The sequence below is a fragment of the Ambystoma mexicanum genome, chromosome 1q (genome assembly GCF_040938575.1).
Source record: "Ambystoma mexicanum isolate Mex_15411 chromosome 1q, UKY_AmexF1_1, whole genome shotgun sequence".
Lineage (NCBI taxonomy): Eukaryota > Metazoa > Chordata > Amphibia > Caudata > Ambystomatidae > Ambystoma > Ambystoma mexicanum.
In genome coordinates this window covers 793136684-793154398 of record NC_090922.1, presented here as the reverse complement: position 1 = coordinate 793154398, position 17715 = coordinate 793136684, and the positions used below count along the sequence as shown (strand labels likewise).

Sequence of the window (17715 nt, the reverse complement as noted above, 5' to 3'; positions counted from 1 at the left end):
TGATGGGGCCCAAAGTCTTTCACATCACCTTAAGAAAGGTGCACTTAGCGCTGAGAACAGAGCTGGGTCCCAGGCCTGAGGAGAGCAGCTCCAGCCAATCAGGGAACACAAATCCAGGGATGGATGGCAGAGTGCAAGGGCCAATGGTAATCCTGCGACCCTGCATCAATGTAATAGACAGTTTTTGGGTAAGGGTCAGGCAAGCCACCCGACATGCGAAGACCAGTGGAATAACATCTGAACGTGCCTGCCATAGGTGATACCACCCCAATCAGGCAAGCTCTTAGGTTTTCGGGGTTGAGCCTTGATTTCTGAGGCCAGAATGGCACAAAAATCTCCTGACACAGGCTCAAGAGCTGCGATTGCCGGAAAGGTCTTTCCTGTATGAACCCTGTCGGTTATGGAAAATAAAGGACAGTTGTAACTTGCCCATGGCTGAGTCCTCAGTTTGTATACCCAGGGAGGGTTTGTTGGGCCCTGGGTGCCTTGAACAGTGAGCGTGTAGTGTGAACCCCAGATCTCTCTGGAATACCTGTACAAAAGTAAGATGGAACGAGTCAGTAGCAAATCCCTAGTCTTCACTTGTCCAGAATTCTAGTTACTTTATGCTCCTGATTAGTGGGGATCATTGCTGGAGTCCCTTGGACAAACATGACCAGGAACACACGTGTTCAATTGGGACATACTCGCATCTGACAGGCCCCCTTGCCAACTATCTGTTAGTGTTGGCCATGCATCATAGAGCAGCCTGCTCCATTTATGAACTAAAAATACATATAAATGTAGCAATCAGGTGGGGAAAATATAAATGGCAGAGCGGACTAAAGGAGTTCTAGCAGGCATCACCCTACAACTCTAGTCCAAATGTACATAGCATCCTTAGATTCTACAAAATGGCTGATCATATGCACTCAAACCATTTTGCTCCTTTTTCAGGGAGAATACAGGTGTCAGTGTGCTGCACATTTCCCTATTTAACTTTATCAGCTGTTTTAGCGTGGGATGGAGGCAAGGCAATATTGAATCGTTTTTTTGGTCATAAAAAATATGTCAGTGTTTTGCCAGGTGATATTTGTTATGTGATGTAGATTTATACAACACAACGCTCCCATTTGGCTTGACTCCAGGTACACAGGAGATCTGAAAGAGAGGGGAAATGCACAATACCTTTGCTGTTGTGTTGATGCATGCAGACCGGAAGTCACATGAACTCTACGTGCAGGTCTATTTCTAGGTGCTCTATGTCCAGAACAGAGAGACATTTGTATCCAGGGGGGAGCGTTGTATGCCCCTGGTGCTAGAATGTATTGGCCGGGACTGTGATATGTACGTTGATTGTAGCGGTGCAGCATTCTGTTGCTTGATGGCAGCTGAGAGGGCTGTCCAGTTACTGTTTGTGAGTGGCTTAGTTGGTATAGGTGTGGTGTGTTTCAGTGTTGAGAAGGTTAGTACCAGCCCTGTCGGGCAACTTGTAGCATCAATAAGGTGTGGCCATAGCAACGTCTTACAAGTGGTGCCCTTCAGTTAAGATCCTTGTAAGGCGATGTCCTGAGGCACCCTGTAGAGGGCTGATATCCCTGACAGTGAACAGTGTGCACAAATTGGTTTTTTATAAGAGTGGGGAGAACACTGGGTGGAGTGGAAAACATAAGAAGGCAGCATAGCGCCATCTATGAACCCTGTGTGGGACTGGAATGTACAAGCAGCATTGAAACAAAACATGAACTTAAAAGCATATTTCAACACATCTCGATCAAATGTAGACCGTTCCACTAGTAGCACAGTGAAAATATATCAATGTAGTAGACAGCATAAAAATAAAACTTAAGCCCAATAAAGCAGCATCCATCATCTTTATAAAAGATATAAAATACACAAATGCAGCACATAGGTAGGCAGTGTAGACTGAGGTAGCAGTTAAATGCAACATTCTACAACTCTAGCCCCAACCTATAGAATAGCCCAGGTTTTGGCTGGCTGACCAAATGCATTCAGAAACTGTTTTGCTCATTTTTTAGGGAGTTGCATGTGTCTGCATTGAACATCATCGTACTATATAAGAGGGCAATGTTGCATCGTTTTTGTGGTCACAAAATATATGTCAGTGTTTAGGCAGGCAGTACTTGTGCCAGACTGTAGAGTGCCACCTATTGACCATGTGTGGGACTGGACTGTACAAGCATCATAGAAACAAAACATGTACAAAAAAAATCATCATTCAAAATAACTCTCCCGAGTATAGGCAACCCAACGAGCAGCACAAACGTGAAAAACATCAATAATCAATATACCAGACAGCATGAGAACAAACCTGAAGCCCTTTAAAACGATATTCAGTAAATCTCTCATGAAACATGGCTCTTATGAAACCGTGGCCCGTGTAACAGAGTTTTGAGCAGAATGCACAGGTTAAGCATGACCCAGCATCTGAATGACGACATAGACCCTTTCTTTTATGAATTCATTGGCTCACTGTGGCACACCTAATCAGAGACTGTGGGTTGCCGGAGGCTAAAGGTTGTCAGTGGCTGGAAATTACAGAGTTGGAGAAAGGGCAGAATGGAAAGACGGAGGAGGTTGGAGAGGTGGCAGCAGATTAGAGCAGGAGGAGGTTGTGAGTGCTACAAGAGTGAAGGAGGGGGTGGTAGCTGTGGTGTGTGCGCCCAGACCTCGGTACTGGAGAAGGTGAAAAAATGTGGAGGTATTGAAGGTGATACAGAGCAGGAAGGGATAACATCAAGAGGGGGTGGGACAGTGGAAGTGACAAGGTCATGAGAAGAGGCGGGGTGATAGGAGATGGTACATAGGGGGAGAAGGGGATAATATCAGCAAGTGGAAGATGGAACAAAGAGGTTGTTGCAGAGGAGGAATGGAAACATCACAAGAAGAGGTGGGAACACAAGGAGGCGGAAGTGGGACTGAGACGGAGGAGAGCAGTCCTCTAGACAGCAGGAACAGGAAGGTTCCAGCAGGCCTGCTTGGCAATCGGCAGGATCAGAAAGTGGAAGGAGGAACGAGAATTGGCGAGGAAAGTTAAACAAATTCAGCGATGGAAGAAGCAGAAGGGGTCTCGCTTATGGCAGGCCTAATAGATACCTTGCAAGCACTCCCTGACGGCTACTTCCACAGAACGGTCTGATGTGAGACTATGTTCTAGAGTCAGCCCTGTAGTGCAGGACCCCGGAAAGCCTGCAACTAGTACAAAACTTGAAGGGCTTAGCCATCCTTAGAGCCCCCAACGCACAGGGAGCTGAGAAAGGGTGACTGAATCCCTTTTGAATTGTAAGGGCTGGGAAGGGCATTGAAGAGTAGCAAAGACCCAAAAAGCGGGGGTGACCAGGAAGGATGTAGTGGCGTAGTAACACAGGCAGAGAGGCCCAGATAAACCAAAGAAGAACAACAATCTATATAGTTTTATTTGGAAAGAACTAGCTTCTATTTTGAGTTGGCCCATCTTGTAATTTTTCCCACAATAAAAGTTATCATACTTCTTGTTTCAGGCAGCTCTGTGAAAACATACACTGACAAATCACGCACGGCATGGTGTATGGCAGGGGTTGCTAGAGAGGGTCGACCACAGTCCAGTTGGTTAATAGTAACCATTATACGCTGTTGGCAGTGCCAGGATCAACCGAGTACACTGATTTCAATTCAGCTAATTAGAAGTATTTTGTTTTTGTAAAAAGTGTACTTTGGTCCATGGAGAACTACCTGTCAATGGGTAAAGAAAAGCAACAAAAGAAAAGAAAAAAGGCCAATTGGAGGAGGTGAGATTCAAATCCTGCTCCCATGGCTGCTCCTTTTTCAGGACAGAGCATCCAAACCACTTCACAGCCAACGCCATACCTTCAAAGCCCAAAGAAGCAAACACAACACACACCTAAGCCACATGTGCTTGGCATGACCAAAGCTTTGCGCATGGTCAGCACACCTTCCCATCTCATGCCACCCCACGGAGAGGTGCCGTTACTTCCTCTTAAGGGCCATCAGCGATAGGGGCCCAGGGGGAGGAATAAATCATTTTCTACAAGTCAATTGGCAAGGCAAAGGGCCTTGAACTGGGGGCAAAGTGTGCATTGCATGTCTGCAAATATTACAAAATGTGGACAAGTACCGGACCGGTGCACTCAATAAGCACAAGGGCAAGTTATATGCCACCCAATTGCTAGGTGATTCAGCCCCATTCTCGGAAAGGAGAGTCGATAGTTGGATGGTGGATTCAGAGCATCTTTGTTCATGCCTCCTTGCTGGAAGGATTTTATGACAGAAAGCCAGGAGCCACAGCTCACACGGGCACAGGGCAGAGAAGAATAGGTTGAGCATAGAGTGGAGTCCATCCTATGCACACATCCATTTCTTCCCTGGGGACAGGGAGGGATTGATTGAGCATAGTGGGGAGTTCCTCATGTTCATCTATCCATTTCTTCCCCATGCTAACCAACTCTAGGCCTCATCGAGTAGAACATCTCGTGTCAGGCTCAACTCAATGGTAGTCACACAGGTACTAAGGAATGCAGGGAAAAGATGCTGTCACTTTCCTAGAGCACCCTAGAATGCATTACCGAACCAGCGATGTAGGGGGGCATGCCGGAACTACTGGGGTGAAGGAAAGGAGAGGGTGTCTACTTTGGGCACAGGTCTGGTTCAGGTGGGCACGGACACGTATCAGTAAAGGAGTGGTGGCGATGAGGTATCCAGAGAGTTTAAGGGAGAAGACAAGGAGACAAATTAGCAACTGCCATTTTCTTAGTGTACTACCCTACACCGCCTTTCCCCCTCGACCCCTCCCCGGGTGAACGCACAGGCAGGGAAACGATGAGGAGAGGTTTTCTGAAGAGCAGTGCTCATGACCAAAGACGGATATACCAGATGATTTTTGGGAGCAGAGGCTGGTGCGAAAATACTAAGATGTGGCTGGGCGCCGGTATAAATGTCCCCAGAAATTCAAATTTGCAAAACGTCAGTCCCTTATAACCTCTGCTTGATGCCAAAATACCTATTCATTCACGAAGACTCGAAAGAAAAACAGTCTAATTCTGTTTAAGCTGCGCTTCAGTAGTGATAAACAGAAAACACTTTAAAAAATGCTGATTTTATTTAAAACATTTTTTGTTATATGCAGTCTTTTCTGTACTCAATTTCCTTTTGCCTTAGAACATGATTACACACTTAGAAAGAGGTGTCCCTCGTTATCATCTACACCATCCCACACCGTTTAGAATCACAGAAATGTTTAGCTTTGCCTAATCGTCTGTGGGGCTGCTTAGTGACCATATAAATGCGTGTTGTTTGGACCACATTTGAAACTTCCCTTCTTGCGCACACTGGAGCCACATGATCGCATGCCACCAACTCAATGTGGAAAACAAATCCACCACTGTTTTTTGTTGTTAAGCCAAATCTTAAAAAATGGAGAGAACTCAGCTTCTCATCCTGAACTCTTGCTGATAACATGGTGTTTGAGACAGCACCTTTTAATGCCACAAATCATAACAACTTCACAGGAGGAGCAATTACATGCTGTGCCATAACCTACAGTATTTGTTGGCGCCAACTAGTCACCGCAGCTGCAAGCTCCAATGCAAGGAGAGGGGTCTAATAAATATTCTGTGCCACCCTGTGTGTTTGTTGGTGCTTAAGGGATGGAGATTTGCCAGCGCTGGGGGCCAGATGATCAGGAATGTACGGACGAGTAATCCATGCCCTGGTAATTGCAAATCTCCTTGGCCTCGAAGTTTAGTCCATGTAGTACTGAAGAGAGACGATGGTAGCCAGAAGGGCACAAGCAGCTGCTAGGACGGCACCTGAAAAAGAACAAAGGAAAAGATCAGCGAGCAAGATATCATGTGAAACACTTGTGTATTTGCTCATTATTGGGAAAGTCATTTGAGCGTTTCTCCTGGGAGAGACAGAATATTGTTGATAGATTTGTCCAGGAACATCAGCAATGGAGCCCTAATGCCATGGGCTATTCAAGATCAGCGCTCAAATGCATATCTCCACTCCTCAAGGTTTACTGCCCAACCTACACACAGAGCCTGTTTAGCTTGGTCTTTCTCCTAATATGCAAACTATAAAAGAAAGCACTCCACCAACTATACCAAACGTCGACTCGCAGTCACAACACAATTATGCTGGTAGTTGTAGTGGGGAAAAGGAGACATTAAAACACAAATGTGGAATACCCTTTAAAAACGACATGTCCTAATTTGAATGCAAACCTGGGAATTAACAGGGCCAAAACGGAGATCTCGATAACAGGTCTAGTTTCTCCGTTTGTCTTATTTTATTATTTTTGGGATAAACCTAATGCCCCCGTGTGTGGCTTTAAAGTGTTTTTTTTAACAGAGTTGTCTTCAGGCCAACAAAATGAACTTGACGAAGGATACCCACTACTAGCGGCATATGGCCTGAAACAGAACTACCTACTTGCGATTCAAACAAATGATAATCTATTTTGCAATAATGCCTTGAGAGAATGTGCTATTAATTGCCTTTATTAGTGATGTTTTACAGGACAATGTGGTCCATATGTAGGGTTTTATACTTGCGACCCTTGCAGAGGCAGGTGTATGTGCACATAGAAGAATATAAAACCCTTTGGACAAAAATAGAAATATCACATGCACTGAAACGGCTCCTATTCAAGAATCGCTGTAAAACAAACTAACAAACTGCAACCGCTTCAAAACAAGGTAGTATGGCAAATCTTGTCTTTAGAAAACGATGACATGACACCTTCAATTAGAGAGCTCCACTGGATTCCTGTAAAGTAGCTTATCCAGGTTTAATTCCTGTGAATAATCCACTGGACTGTCAGTGGTAAGGCCACCAAGTAAAGAAGCACTCGAGCCATGCACTACAAAAGCCACAACAGCTTTTTATTCAATGCTAGAAGGCTCCACGTTGAAGTCAATGCAGTCAATATCTTTGAGAGTTTAGATTTTCACTCTCTTCAGAAACTGTGGGTCTCAAGGCTGTCATTTACAAGTGTATCATAGTTCTGGTGCTCTCACTTCTTTATTTATTTCGGGATCCATAGAGGGAAATGACAAGCAAGGTTTTCCTTAGAGCAGATCCGAGCAGATCAATTGGGACAGTCGACAAGTCTGTTCCTATGAAGTGAAGGAGAGTGAGCAGCATCCTTATTCTTAATCAAGTACCAGGGCAGGGTTAAGCAATCAAAGGATGGTGCAGGCTGCAGGTTTCAGCAGGAGACTGATGAATCTGATGATGGTATCACTCCTGTCCCAGCAGTAGCCTCTCCCCATGTGGCCAGGGGACAGCAGCCACTACCTGATCCTGACTCTGGGGGGGGCGGCAATATAAGGGAGGACCACATGGGGAGTCAAACCCGTTTGACTGCAAGTGGCTTTTTGTTTGTTTGCATGGAGGCAGAACCGAGGGAAGTGAAGACGGACTGATGGATTAGTCAGTGTTGCTTCTTTTTTTTAAATATCTTTAAGAACTCTGCTTTCAGGGACCTACCCAACCCAATTATTGGGTCCATTGGTATTGTAAAAATACAAATGTGTTATTCTTATTTCTTGAGTCCTGAGTTTCTTGATCCCGGCCGTGAAAGCACCCCCACTCAGGCTCTTCTGTAACTCAATGTGAAGGTAGTCAAATTCTGACTTCCAAGGATAATATGTGTGACTAACTTGAGTTTTGTTTTTAGATTGAGTCTTCACATAAAGTTCATGCAGATAGCTAAGAGTTTCTGAAATGCCAAAGGGCTGGTCACCATGGGGACCACATCATGTTTATATAAAAGGAACAGGATTCGTCGGTGATTGATAAATAGCACATCTGTGTCTAGTGTAGACAGGTTTTTTGAAGAAGGTTTGTATACAAATTAAACAGGAGGAGTGTGTGAGAAACCACAAGGTGTCTCACCCCCTAGTCCCAGCAGATCTCTCTCTCTCAGATGGCCAGGGCACTGCCATCGCCTTTGGATCCAGACCACGGGGTGGACTAGTGCGGGAGTATCACCTGGGAGAGGGGTCCATGGGGAGTGGGACACCGGATGGCGAGATGCTGTATCCTTCCCCCTGTAACACCTTTACCCCATCCTTCCAGGTAGGATATGTGGGAACCTTACCCCTCCCCCTTTCCCTTCACAAACCCTTTCACACGGACAGCCCACTCTTGGAGAAAAAAGACTTGCACCTGAGCAGTGTATCCCGACATGTCCCGCTACTATGGTCAGGCAAAGTCAGGCAATTAATGACAATCACTCACACCTGACTTCCGTTAAACTTCCCCACACGGATAAAAGGCGGAGCACGAGAGCACACTCTGAGCAAGGCAAAGCACACGAATGAACAGCAGTTCCGAGTCGGCAGCTGGACGAGGGGAGAAAGACGGCAATCCAAGAAGGGTTCGCAAGGAGGGAACTACCATTGACCTTTTCGGCAAGAAACCATTATTTTCAAGAAACCAGTCCGAAAGCATAAGGCCAGGAAACCAAACTGAAGAATCCTGCGTGTCGGAGATACCGGATGCCCTCCCACATAACCGACCAAGGAGGGCAGGAGCGGCAGCCACGTGGCATCGTCCTTGGCTCCAAGAACAAAGAAGCGCCAATGAGATCAACAAAGCTGGTGAGTTGGGGAGACTGATGCAAGAGCAGTTTGTGTTTAAGTCAAGGTTGAAAGCTGCAACATTGTGTAACGATTGCTGGAACAAACATTGTTAAATGCATGCGAAAGATGCAAGTAAAGCTGATCTGCTGATGAATGTTTGGACTTGAGAAGGAAAGATGCAATACCGTTGACGGAGAGGTCTGGCACTGTGAATGTGCTCAATCGAAGGTCTCTGTAAGGTATACCGCCAAGAAGTGGCAGAAACGAAAGTAGAAGATTGAACAGAACATTGTGTGAAGTGAATCGAAGTGGTCCTCCGACAGTTTAAGCAAAACCCATCGCACATACGAAAGGGTTCGATTTTGATATTAAGAGGAGACTTATCACCCTATCGGAATGCCGGCAGGCTTGGCCAGCCCTCCTAACAAGGCCCACTCCTAAGGCCTCTGTCTGCTCCCTGTCCACTGCTGCGACGTTGTGGGAGTACTTCCTGTACCCCTTACTGTGAATGATTCTGGCACTTCTTCGCTCAACACTGTTTCCTCTGATGATCTGATACCTTTGTGACTTCACACACCTCCATGGGTTAGCTCCCTCCATCTACAACTGCAACTGCCTCCCACCTCTCTGACTGTCCCACTCTCAACCTGTCTAACCTTGACTCCCTCTCTCACTACTTACAGCAGTCCCTGGTGGATGTAATTGTGTTCACCTAGCTTGCTTAATATTAAAATATAGCGTTGCCTGTTGCTGCAATTGTGTTCGCACAGCTTGCTTAATTTTAAAATCTAGCATTGCCCTGTGGCTGTAATTGTGTTCACCTAGTTTGCTTGATTTTAATATCTAGCGTTGCCTTGTGGCTGTAATTGTGTTCACGTAGTTTGGTTGATTTTAAAATCTAGCATTGTCCTGTGGCTGTAATTGTGTTCTCCTAGCTTGCTTGATTTTAAAATCTAGCGTTGCTCTGTGGCTGTAATTGTGTTAACCTAGCTTGCTTAATTTTAAAATCTAGCGTTGCCCTGTTGCTGCAATTGTGTTCACATAGCTTGCTTAATTTTAAAATCTAGCATTGTCCTGTGGCTGTAATTGTGTTCACTTAGTTTGCTTGATTTTAATATCTAGCGTTGCCCTAAGCTGTAATTTTGTTCATGTAGTTTGCTTGATTTTAAAATCTAGCGTTGCCCTGTGGCTGTAATTGTGTTCACCTAGCTTGCTTAATTTTAAAATCTAGTGCTGCCCTGTGGCTGCAATTGTGTTCACCTAGCTTGCTTAATTTTAAAATCTAGCATTGCCCTGTGGCTGTAATTGTGTTCACCTAGCTTACTTAATTTTAAAATCTAGCGCTGCCCTGTGGCTGTAATTGTGATCACCTAGTTTGCTTAATGTTAAAATCTAGCATTGCCCGGTGGCTGTAACTGTGTTCACCTAGTTGCAAATTCTTGTTTCTGTCTGACCCAGTGACTGCATTGTGCTACCTTGTGCTGCTGTCTGACACGTTCCACCTCCTCTGCTTTCACCCCCAACCCCATCCTTTTTTTCTCTCTCTCCTCTTCTTCTGCCTCCACATTACCTATGGCGCTCTCCGTTTCACCTATATTCTCCAACTGTTTCTACATTCACTATCCTACCGTTCTCACTACGTCTGGCAGGAAAAAGTTCAAAAAGGATATCTTGGTCTCTAATCCCGGTCTCCCCAACGCTGACACCTACCCCAGCGCTTCCTCCAGACAGACCCTCACCGACATCATCTTTGTCATTCCTTCGCCAGACCTATAGACCCTTCACATGGTCTCTGTGCTCTCTCCTTTCTCTCCTTCTCCCATTAATGGTGGCACCAGATGGGAGGCCACTCTCAATTCTCGCTCTGCTGTCAAACACTCCTCTGCCATCTGCCATCTCCTGGAAGAACTCAGAGACATGGTTCACGGCCAGCTCTGTCACAAGTTTTGACACTCTCCTCCCTGATGGCTACAAGATCCTCTCTGTCCGCAGATCCAACCATCCCGATGGGCGTGTAGCCTTGATCTTCCAGGAGTGGATTCCTGCCTCTGTGATTCCTACGCAGACCTACTCCTCCTTCAAATGCCTTATCTGCAGGCTTAATCTCTCCTGGCCACTCTCTCACCATTGCTACTATCGGCCATCTGGTCAGATTACTTTACTCTGAGTGGGCTGACCTCTCCTTCTCCCTACTGGCCTGGACCACTCAACTCCTCCTGCTCCTCCTCCTCCTTGGAGACCTCAACATCCACCTAGATGCTTCCTGTCCATCCTCTGGACCGCTGCGACTCTCCCTCTATTTCTATTCTTCTCTCTGGTCCTACTCACTCTGCAGGACACACTCTGGATCTTCTCATCTCCTCTGACCGCCCCCTCTCCAGCCCTCTCACCACTCCTCTCTCCTGTAGTGATCACTTTCTCATTTCCTCCCATCTCTCCCTCTCTACCCCTCAGGCCAAAACAGCTACAGCACTGCCACCTACCTTCTCGTTAATCCGGCCCATGAAGCGTGTGTCAGTTGCCACTTCCTCTCCCCCTCCTCCAGCTCTAGCTGACTCCCATACTGACACTGCCCTTTCCAAGCTCCACTCTGCTATCGCCAATACTCTCAATGTTCTTGCCCCTGTCATGAGGATCCGGTTGAAGCCCAAAGCCAAGTGCAACTCTTGGTACGACTCTAACCTCGTCACCCTTAAACGCAAGTGTAGGGTGACTGAGAGGAAATGGCGGGCATATTGTTCATCCTCGGGCAAACTGGCCTGCCACCTGCTCCAAAGGCAATACCGGCTCTGTGTCCACACTAAGAAGAGAGCCCACATCCAAGCCAGCGTCTCCGCGGCATCTAACAATTTGGCCGAACTCTTTAAAATCTGCAAGAAGCTGGCCAATCCTGCTACAGTCTCTATTTCTCCTGTACCCTCCCAGGCCCTCTGCACGGCCCTGGCTTCTCAATCATCTCCAAAACCCAGAACATCCGGTCCACCCTCTCGTCCTCTCCTTCTCTTTCAGCGTCTCTCTCCGCTACCTCCGGCCCCCCTGCAGCCGCCTCTCCTCCCTCTTTCTCTTCCTTTCCTCTGTTCTCCCCTGATGAGATTAATAGACAAGTCTGATCTATGAAAGTTTTGTCAAAACAGGTTCTTACCTGTTCGTCCAAAACCATCAAGGACCATATTGACACCCTTGCTCCTGCCCTGGCCGATTTCTGCAATCACTCCTTCGCCACTGGAGCCTTCCCCTCCCCTCCGAAGCGCTTTCTATGTGCACCCTCTCCTCAAGAAACCCACAGCCGACCCCTTCCTGCCCGGCTAACTATCGCCCGATCTCTATTACTCCTTTCCTGGGCAAACGGCTGGAAAAGCTGGCCATCTCCAAGATTAACCTCCACATTGATTCCGCTGGTTGTCTCATGACCATCAGTCTGGCTTCAGAGCAGCTAGAAGCACGGAAACTGCCCTCCTGAAAATCCGTGAAGACCTGCTCTCTAACGTTGATTCAAATCTCCCCTATGCTCTCATCCTACTCAATCTCTCTTCTGCCTCTGAAACAGTCAAACATGCCATGCTGCTTAACAGACTCTGTGATAACCTGGATATCACTGTTCAGGCCCTGGCCTGGTTGACCTCTTTCCTCTCCAACCGACTCTCCCAGGTCCAAATTGGGTCCTTCCTTTCATCTATCCCACTCTCCACCTGTGGTGTTCCCCGGCTTTTCAACTAATACCCATCACCCATCACATTGCTGCTCTCTGCTCCAACTTTCAGTGCTATGCAAATGACACTCGGCTCATTTTCAGGTTCACCTCTTCTCCTTCTCTCATCTCTGACTGTCCAATCCAGGAGTGGTATGCCACCAACAACCTCTGCCTTAATGCCAGTAAGACAGAGATCCTCCTCATCGCCACTCCTACACCTTCCTTTGCAGTCACCCTCTGGGCGGCCTCCCCTGGCCGTCTTCCTGTTCACACATGTGAGGCTAAGAACCTCGGTGTCATCTTCAACGCCATGCTTTCCTTTTCTCCACACATCTCTGACGTCTCCAAGAAGTCAAACTACCAACTGCACCTCCTGAGGGGTATTTTCCCTTTCCTCTCCTTCCCCCAGAAGCTCATGGTCTCTAGAACCCTGGTGTTCTCTAGGCTGGACTATTGCAACAGCCTCTTTCTAAATCTGCCTGCTTCTACTCTCCGTCCCCTCAGCAACTCATCCAGACCAGGACTGCGAGACTTGTCCTTGATCTCAAGCCCAAGGATTCTATCTCTCCGGCCCTGAAGTCTCTTCATTGGCTCCCAGTGGCTACGAGGATTAAGTTCAAGACCCTCTGCATTGTCCACAAGGCATTCTGGGGCTTGGGTCTGCAATACCTTTAACTCTTCCTCCGGAAATACCTTCCTACTCGAGCTCTTCGCGCCTCCACCTCCAACTCCCTCAGGGCCAGTCGCTTCTCCAAGCAACGAGTTGGTGGTAGATCTCTTTCTTCGGCTGGGGTCTTCCTCTGTAACAAGCACCTGAAGACCTTCTTTGCTTCTGCCTTCTCTCTTCCTCTCCCTTGCTGATTTCCGTCTGTGACTGCACTGGGCACCTGGCTACCCTCTGAATTCAGGCCCAGATCCCTGCCCACCCAGCTGTATACCTTCACTGCCTCCTGTCTACCCTTTGTTACGCTCACCTGGTATCCACAGGGACGCCACACAGCAGGGTTACCCGCTGGTATGCTTCTCAGCTTTGCCCTGATGTGGTCTGCGGGGAAGGTTCTGCCTGGAAATACAGGAGGACTGTGTTCAAGACTGACCGACTGGGGTAAGTATCCTTTCTCCACCCCTGTATGATTTCAGTCCCTTTGGGGCCCTCTCCTCAACTTGTGGTAGAATTAGGCGTACTCTCCGTCCTGCCTTCTTTGCAGGTGCGCATTGTCTTTCATGGGCGAGTGCGGTCCAGTTACTTCACTGACGCCGGCCCGTTTGATATTGTTCAGGTAGGTTTTATTGCTGTTCTTTAGTTTTGTTGCTATCCTGCATGCCTTTCTTTGTTTAAAATGTCTCTTTTTTTCTCCCTTAGGTATGCGGAGCTTCAGCGCAGCAAACTTGTTTTGATTGAGCCCCGCTGGTAAATGATGGCACATTAAGAGCGCTATGATGCTGTAAGTAAGCGCTATGCACAGCGCTGCAAAGTCTTGCCTTTGCTAACCTGTGTTTTCCTTCCTTGTAGGTAGCGGTGTTCTTCAGTGAGAGTGGAATGTCCGGAGTGGTGCCAGCCGAGAGGCGACCAGCCAGGTAAGCCTTTTGAGCAGTTAGTAATTTGTAAATGTCTCTACTGCTTTCTTTAATGTTGCCTCTATCTTCCTCTTTCAGGTCGTTCTGTCCAGGAGGCGTGCAGATTCGAGGAAGCTGTTTTCAGTAGCTGCGAGTGTTTAAAGATGAAGACTGCAGGTAAAATGCTGCTGCTAATGATGTTCCTTTTGTCTCCTTGTAGGTTCTGCTTCTCCGAGGTTCGAGGGAATAGCTGGACATGGTGAGCGTCACGTTGCAAGCTGCAAAGTAACGCAAAGCGTGTTGTCTTGCTCGGGTGTGGCTTAAATAGCCCCAACAAAATAGTCCAGGTAAAGTAGTCCCTAGGCTACCACACCCAAAACACTAGACCGCATAGCTTGGTTCTTAGGGACCAAGCTATGTGGATGCCTCCATGTTGGCTGACAATACAATAAAGTAGTTCCCAAGCACATTGTTTTTCATGGTGTATGAGCCTGGCACCATAGGTGCCAGGACTGGCTCCATGAGGACTTTTGAAGAGGATGCCAGGCTCTAGAAGCCCGAGTCCTAACTCAACCTGGCCAATGGGTTTGCCAGAGGGGGTTTTGGGCGAGGGTCGTGACACCCTTTTGCACTTGGGTCTGTACCTGCTACCCTTCAGACCCTTACCCGCACTTATTAGATACCCGTTGTCGGCGCTTAATTCTTGCACTTGCTGCTTGTTGGCCACACTACCTGTTTTGATCACGTGTTCAGCACTTCACACTCCTCCCCTGCCCTTGCACTTCCCCCTTCCCTCTCCCCTGCACATGTGCATTCCTAATGTCCCTGGGCCTAGTAAGATCGTTATGTCCTCCCTTGTACCCCTCCCTTGCCTCGTCGCACCCTGAAACACTTGTGTATGGGCGCAATATAAATAAAATATCATATCATAACCGTAGAAGAACAAGTTACTTACCAAACTGGTAACATTCTTTCGATGGGATGTTCATCCGACGTATTCCACGTCTATGACAGTTGTGTCCCACAGCTGTGCACTTTGGAAACTTTTCAGCAGAGGGCGTCCTGCGTCGATGGCGTCGAGCCGATGTCCCTCGAGGGCCTCCGTCGAGGGTCAACGTCACCGGATGTTATATATAGGACACATGGCGCCCGTTGACTCAGTTTAGTTTTTTCCCCCCAGAACGTGTGACCCCAGTCTCCTGCCAGGATAACTGCCTACAGCCTTGCAGAAATGGAAGCTGTAATCACAAGGGAAATTCTCCAGAGGGGCAGGCTGGGAGGGCGATGTGGAATATGTCAGAGGACCATCCCAACGAAAGAACGTTACCAGTTTGGTAAGTAACTTGTTCTTCGAAGGGATTGTGTTCTCCGACGTATTCCACATCTATGACAGACTCCCAAAGCCGTAGCACACTATGGAGGAGGGAAAGAATTTAGAGTTTGAAGTTTAGAGTACTCAATCAAATGGCTGAATCGAGGACTGCCATACCAAAGGCCAAATCCTGCCCGTGGATGGAGTCCGGGGCACAATGTTTAACAAAAGTATGGACAGAGGCCCATGTGGCTGCTTCACAAATATTGCGAATAGGAACACCCCTTTGTAGAGCAGTGGAGGCAGCCACACCCCTAGTAGAGTGAGCCCGTAAGCCTACCGGAGCGTCCTTCCCCGCCAAACGGTAGCATTCAGTGATAGTCAAAACAATCCATCTGGACAAGGTCTGTTTGGAAACAGCCTGACCCAAGCGGTGTCCAGCATAACCTACAAAGAGCTGATCGTCCACTCTGACCCGGGACATCCGTGAAAGATAAAAGCTCAAAGCTCTCCTAGGATCCAACCTATGGAGCCTCTCCTCTTCCTTACCAGGATGCGGAGGAGGATAAAAAGCCTCCATGAACAACGGGAGTGACCCTGCCCCCCCTTTTTTGTTGAGGTAATGCATGGCCACTGTGTTGTCCGTCATAATCAGGACAGTCTTCCCCTGCAGAGACCGCAGAAAAGCCTTTAGGGCCAGTCTGATGGCTTTCAGCTCTAACAGATTGATGTGGAGTCTGGACTCCGACAGAGACCAACGGCCGCTGGCTGTCAACTCGTTGACATGAGCGCCCCATCCTGTGAGGGAGGCATCCATCACGATCGTCACCTCTGGCCATGGTTGCCAAAACTGTGCCCCCTTCATCAGATTTCCTTCGTCGGCCCACCATAGAAGATCCTGGGCGACCGAGATCGGAATCTGAACGGGATCTGACATCCTGCGGGAAAACTGCGACCACTGCATCTTGAGCGCCCACTGCAGGGATCTCATCCGCAGTCTGGCCTCTGGCACCAGAAAAATGCAGGATGCCATGAGGCTGAGCAACCTTAAGAATTCGAAAGCCAGGAGACTCTGGGCACGTTGACACTTGTCCACCATCTGCAGAATGTGATGAGCCCTCGACTGGGGAGGTGAACACTGCCCCATGGACGTGTCGAGCACTGCTCCGATGTATTGGAGCCGCTTGGAAGGTGTCAAATGCGACTTCTTTAAATTTAGGGAGAAGCCTAGCTTGTGAAGGGAATGGCAGGTGTTAGGGAGAATTCTCTGTAAGGCTAATTTCCCAAACCTAGTGAGTCCCCCAGCAGCTTTGCTGGATTTTTTGGGTTTATTTTTTTCTCTCTTGCTAAGAGTGAGATTCTTTTGCTCCCACTCTTAGACATGATTTGAGGTGTTGCTTTCACTTTCCATGTGTTTTATGGGCTATGGGGTATTTTACTCCATAGGGTCTCATGTGTTTTTTATGTGGGTTACACAGCACCCTCTGTGCCGTAACCCTGGGGTGTCGTAGCAACCCCCCAACATAGACTCCATACCCTGGGACTGACTACTGTCTCCCAGGGCATGTAAAGTCACCATTGGCTTTGCTAGTCCCAAATTATGAACAGACACCAGTACAAACCATCATATTGTGGACGTACTGGTCGGGGCAATTCGATTGCCCCGGGGTCTGTTGTTCGAGGGGGCAGGCCTCCGTCCCCCCTGATCGAGTTTTGGCTGGTGGCAGTGGATACTACTTTTTATATTCGACCGCAAATATATCTCTATGGGATTTTCCCATTGTTCAAGGCTACCAACTTTAATTATTTAATTCTTATAGCCTCGAACATACCACCGGCTTATTTATTTAATATTAATTCACCGGTTGGTATTTTCTGCCAGAACTCGATTCTAAAATGGCGTTTGTGTTCTCTTCTGTGACTCCAACCCAAGTCGAGCCCTTTGTTCCACTTTTTGGCGGGCTTCTCCACAGAAGCCTCCAAAAGTGGTGCCACTCTGTCTGGGTACCACAGGGAGTGTGGGAGGGGGTTTAGCCACCCTGGACTGAGTTACCTTGGTAACTCAAGTCGCACTCTTGTGTGATTGGCATGTTTGATTGACAGCTAGGCTGAGTGAATGGGGGTATGCTGCATAAAAGCAGGGCTTTGGGGACTGGAACTTCAGAAGTCGCCACAGGACCTAAGAAACCGAGGAGGGAGAAGCTGAACCGACCTGCAACAACGACACCACCGGTGGAGCCCTGCTGAACCGTCTCACCACTTTTCCCGACGACAGAGGAGATCTCCAGTCCGGAGAGGCTTCTTCCTTTGACTGGTGGGGATAACCAGTTTTGCCTTCTTTTCACCTTCCTGGAGCATCTCGTGGCCGCCTTGCCCATGCCAAGCACCCCGGCAACCGGAATACCACGGTTTACCACTACTGTGAAGAGAAGCGTAGTACCTTTTAACCGGAGGACTCCGCGGCTGGTTTCTTCCCAGGCAGTGCAACAACCTTCATCTTTCCTCCACGGCGAGACCTCTTCTTCCTCTGGACGAAACACTGACTTGCACCTGCCCCGCTGGAGCTCCCT

General features: G+C 47.9%; 1 protein-coding gene across 6 annotated transcripts in view; it reads right to left on the bottom strand.

Annotated features, from left to right (window-relative positions):
* Positions 1-5073: 5073 nt before the first annotated feature.
* ODR4 (odr-4 GPCR localization factor homolog) overlaps positions 5074-17715 on the bottom strand; it is a 1066769-nt gene continuing 1054127 nt past the window's right edge. For all 6 annotated transcript variants that reach the window (XM_069641378.1, XM_069641383.1, XM_069641382.1 and 3 more), the window contains one exon: positions 5074-5804. In XM_069641378.1, coding sequence (XP_069497479.1) covers positions 5737-5804 — 68 coding nt within the window. In that variant the 3' untranslated portion in view covers positions 5074-5736. The remainder of the gene's footprint in view (positions 5805-17715) is intronic.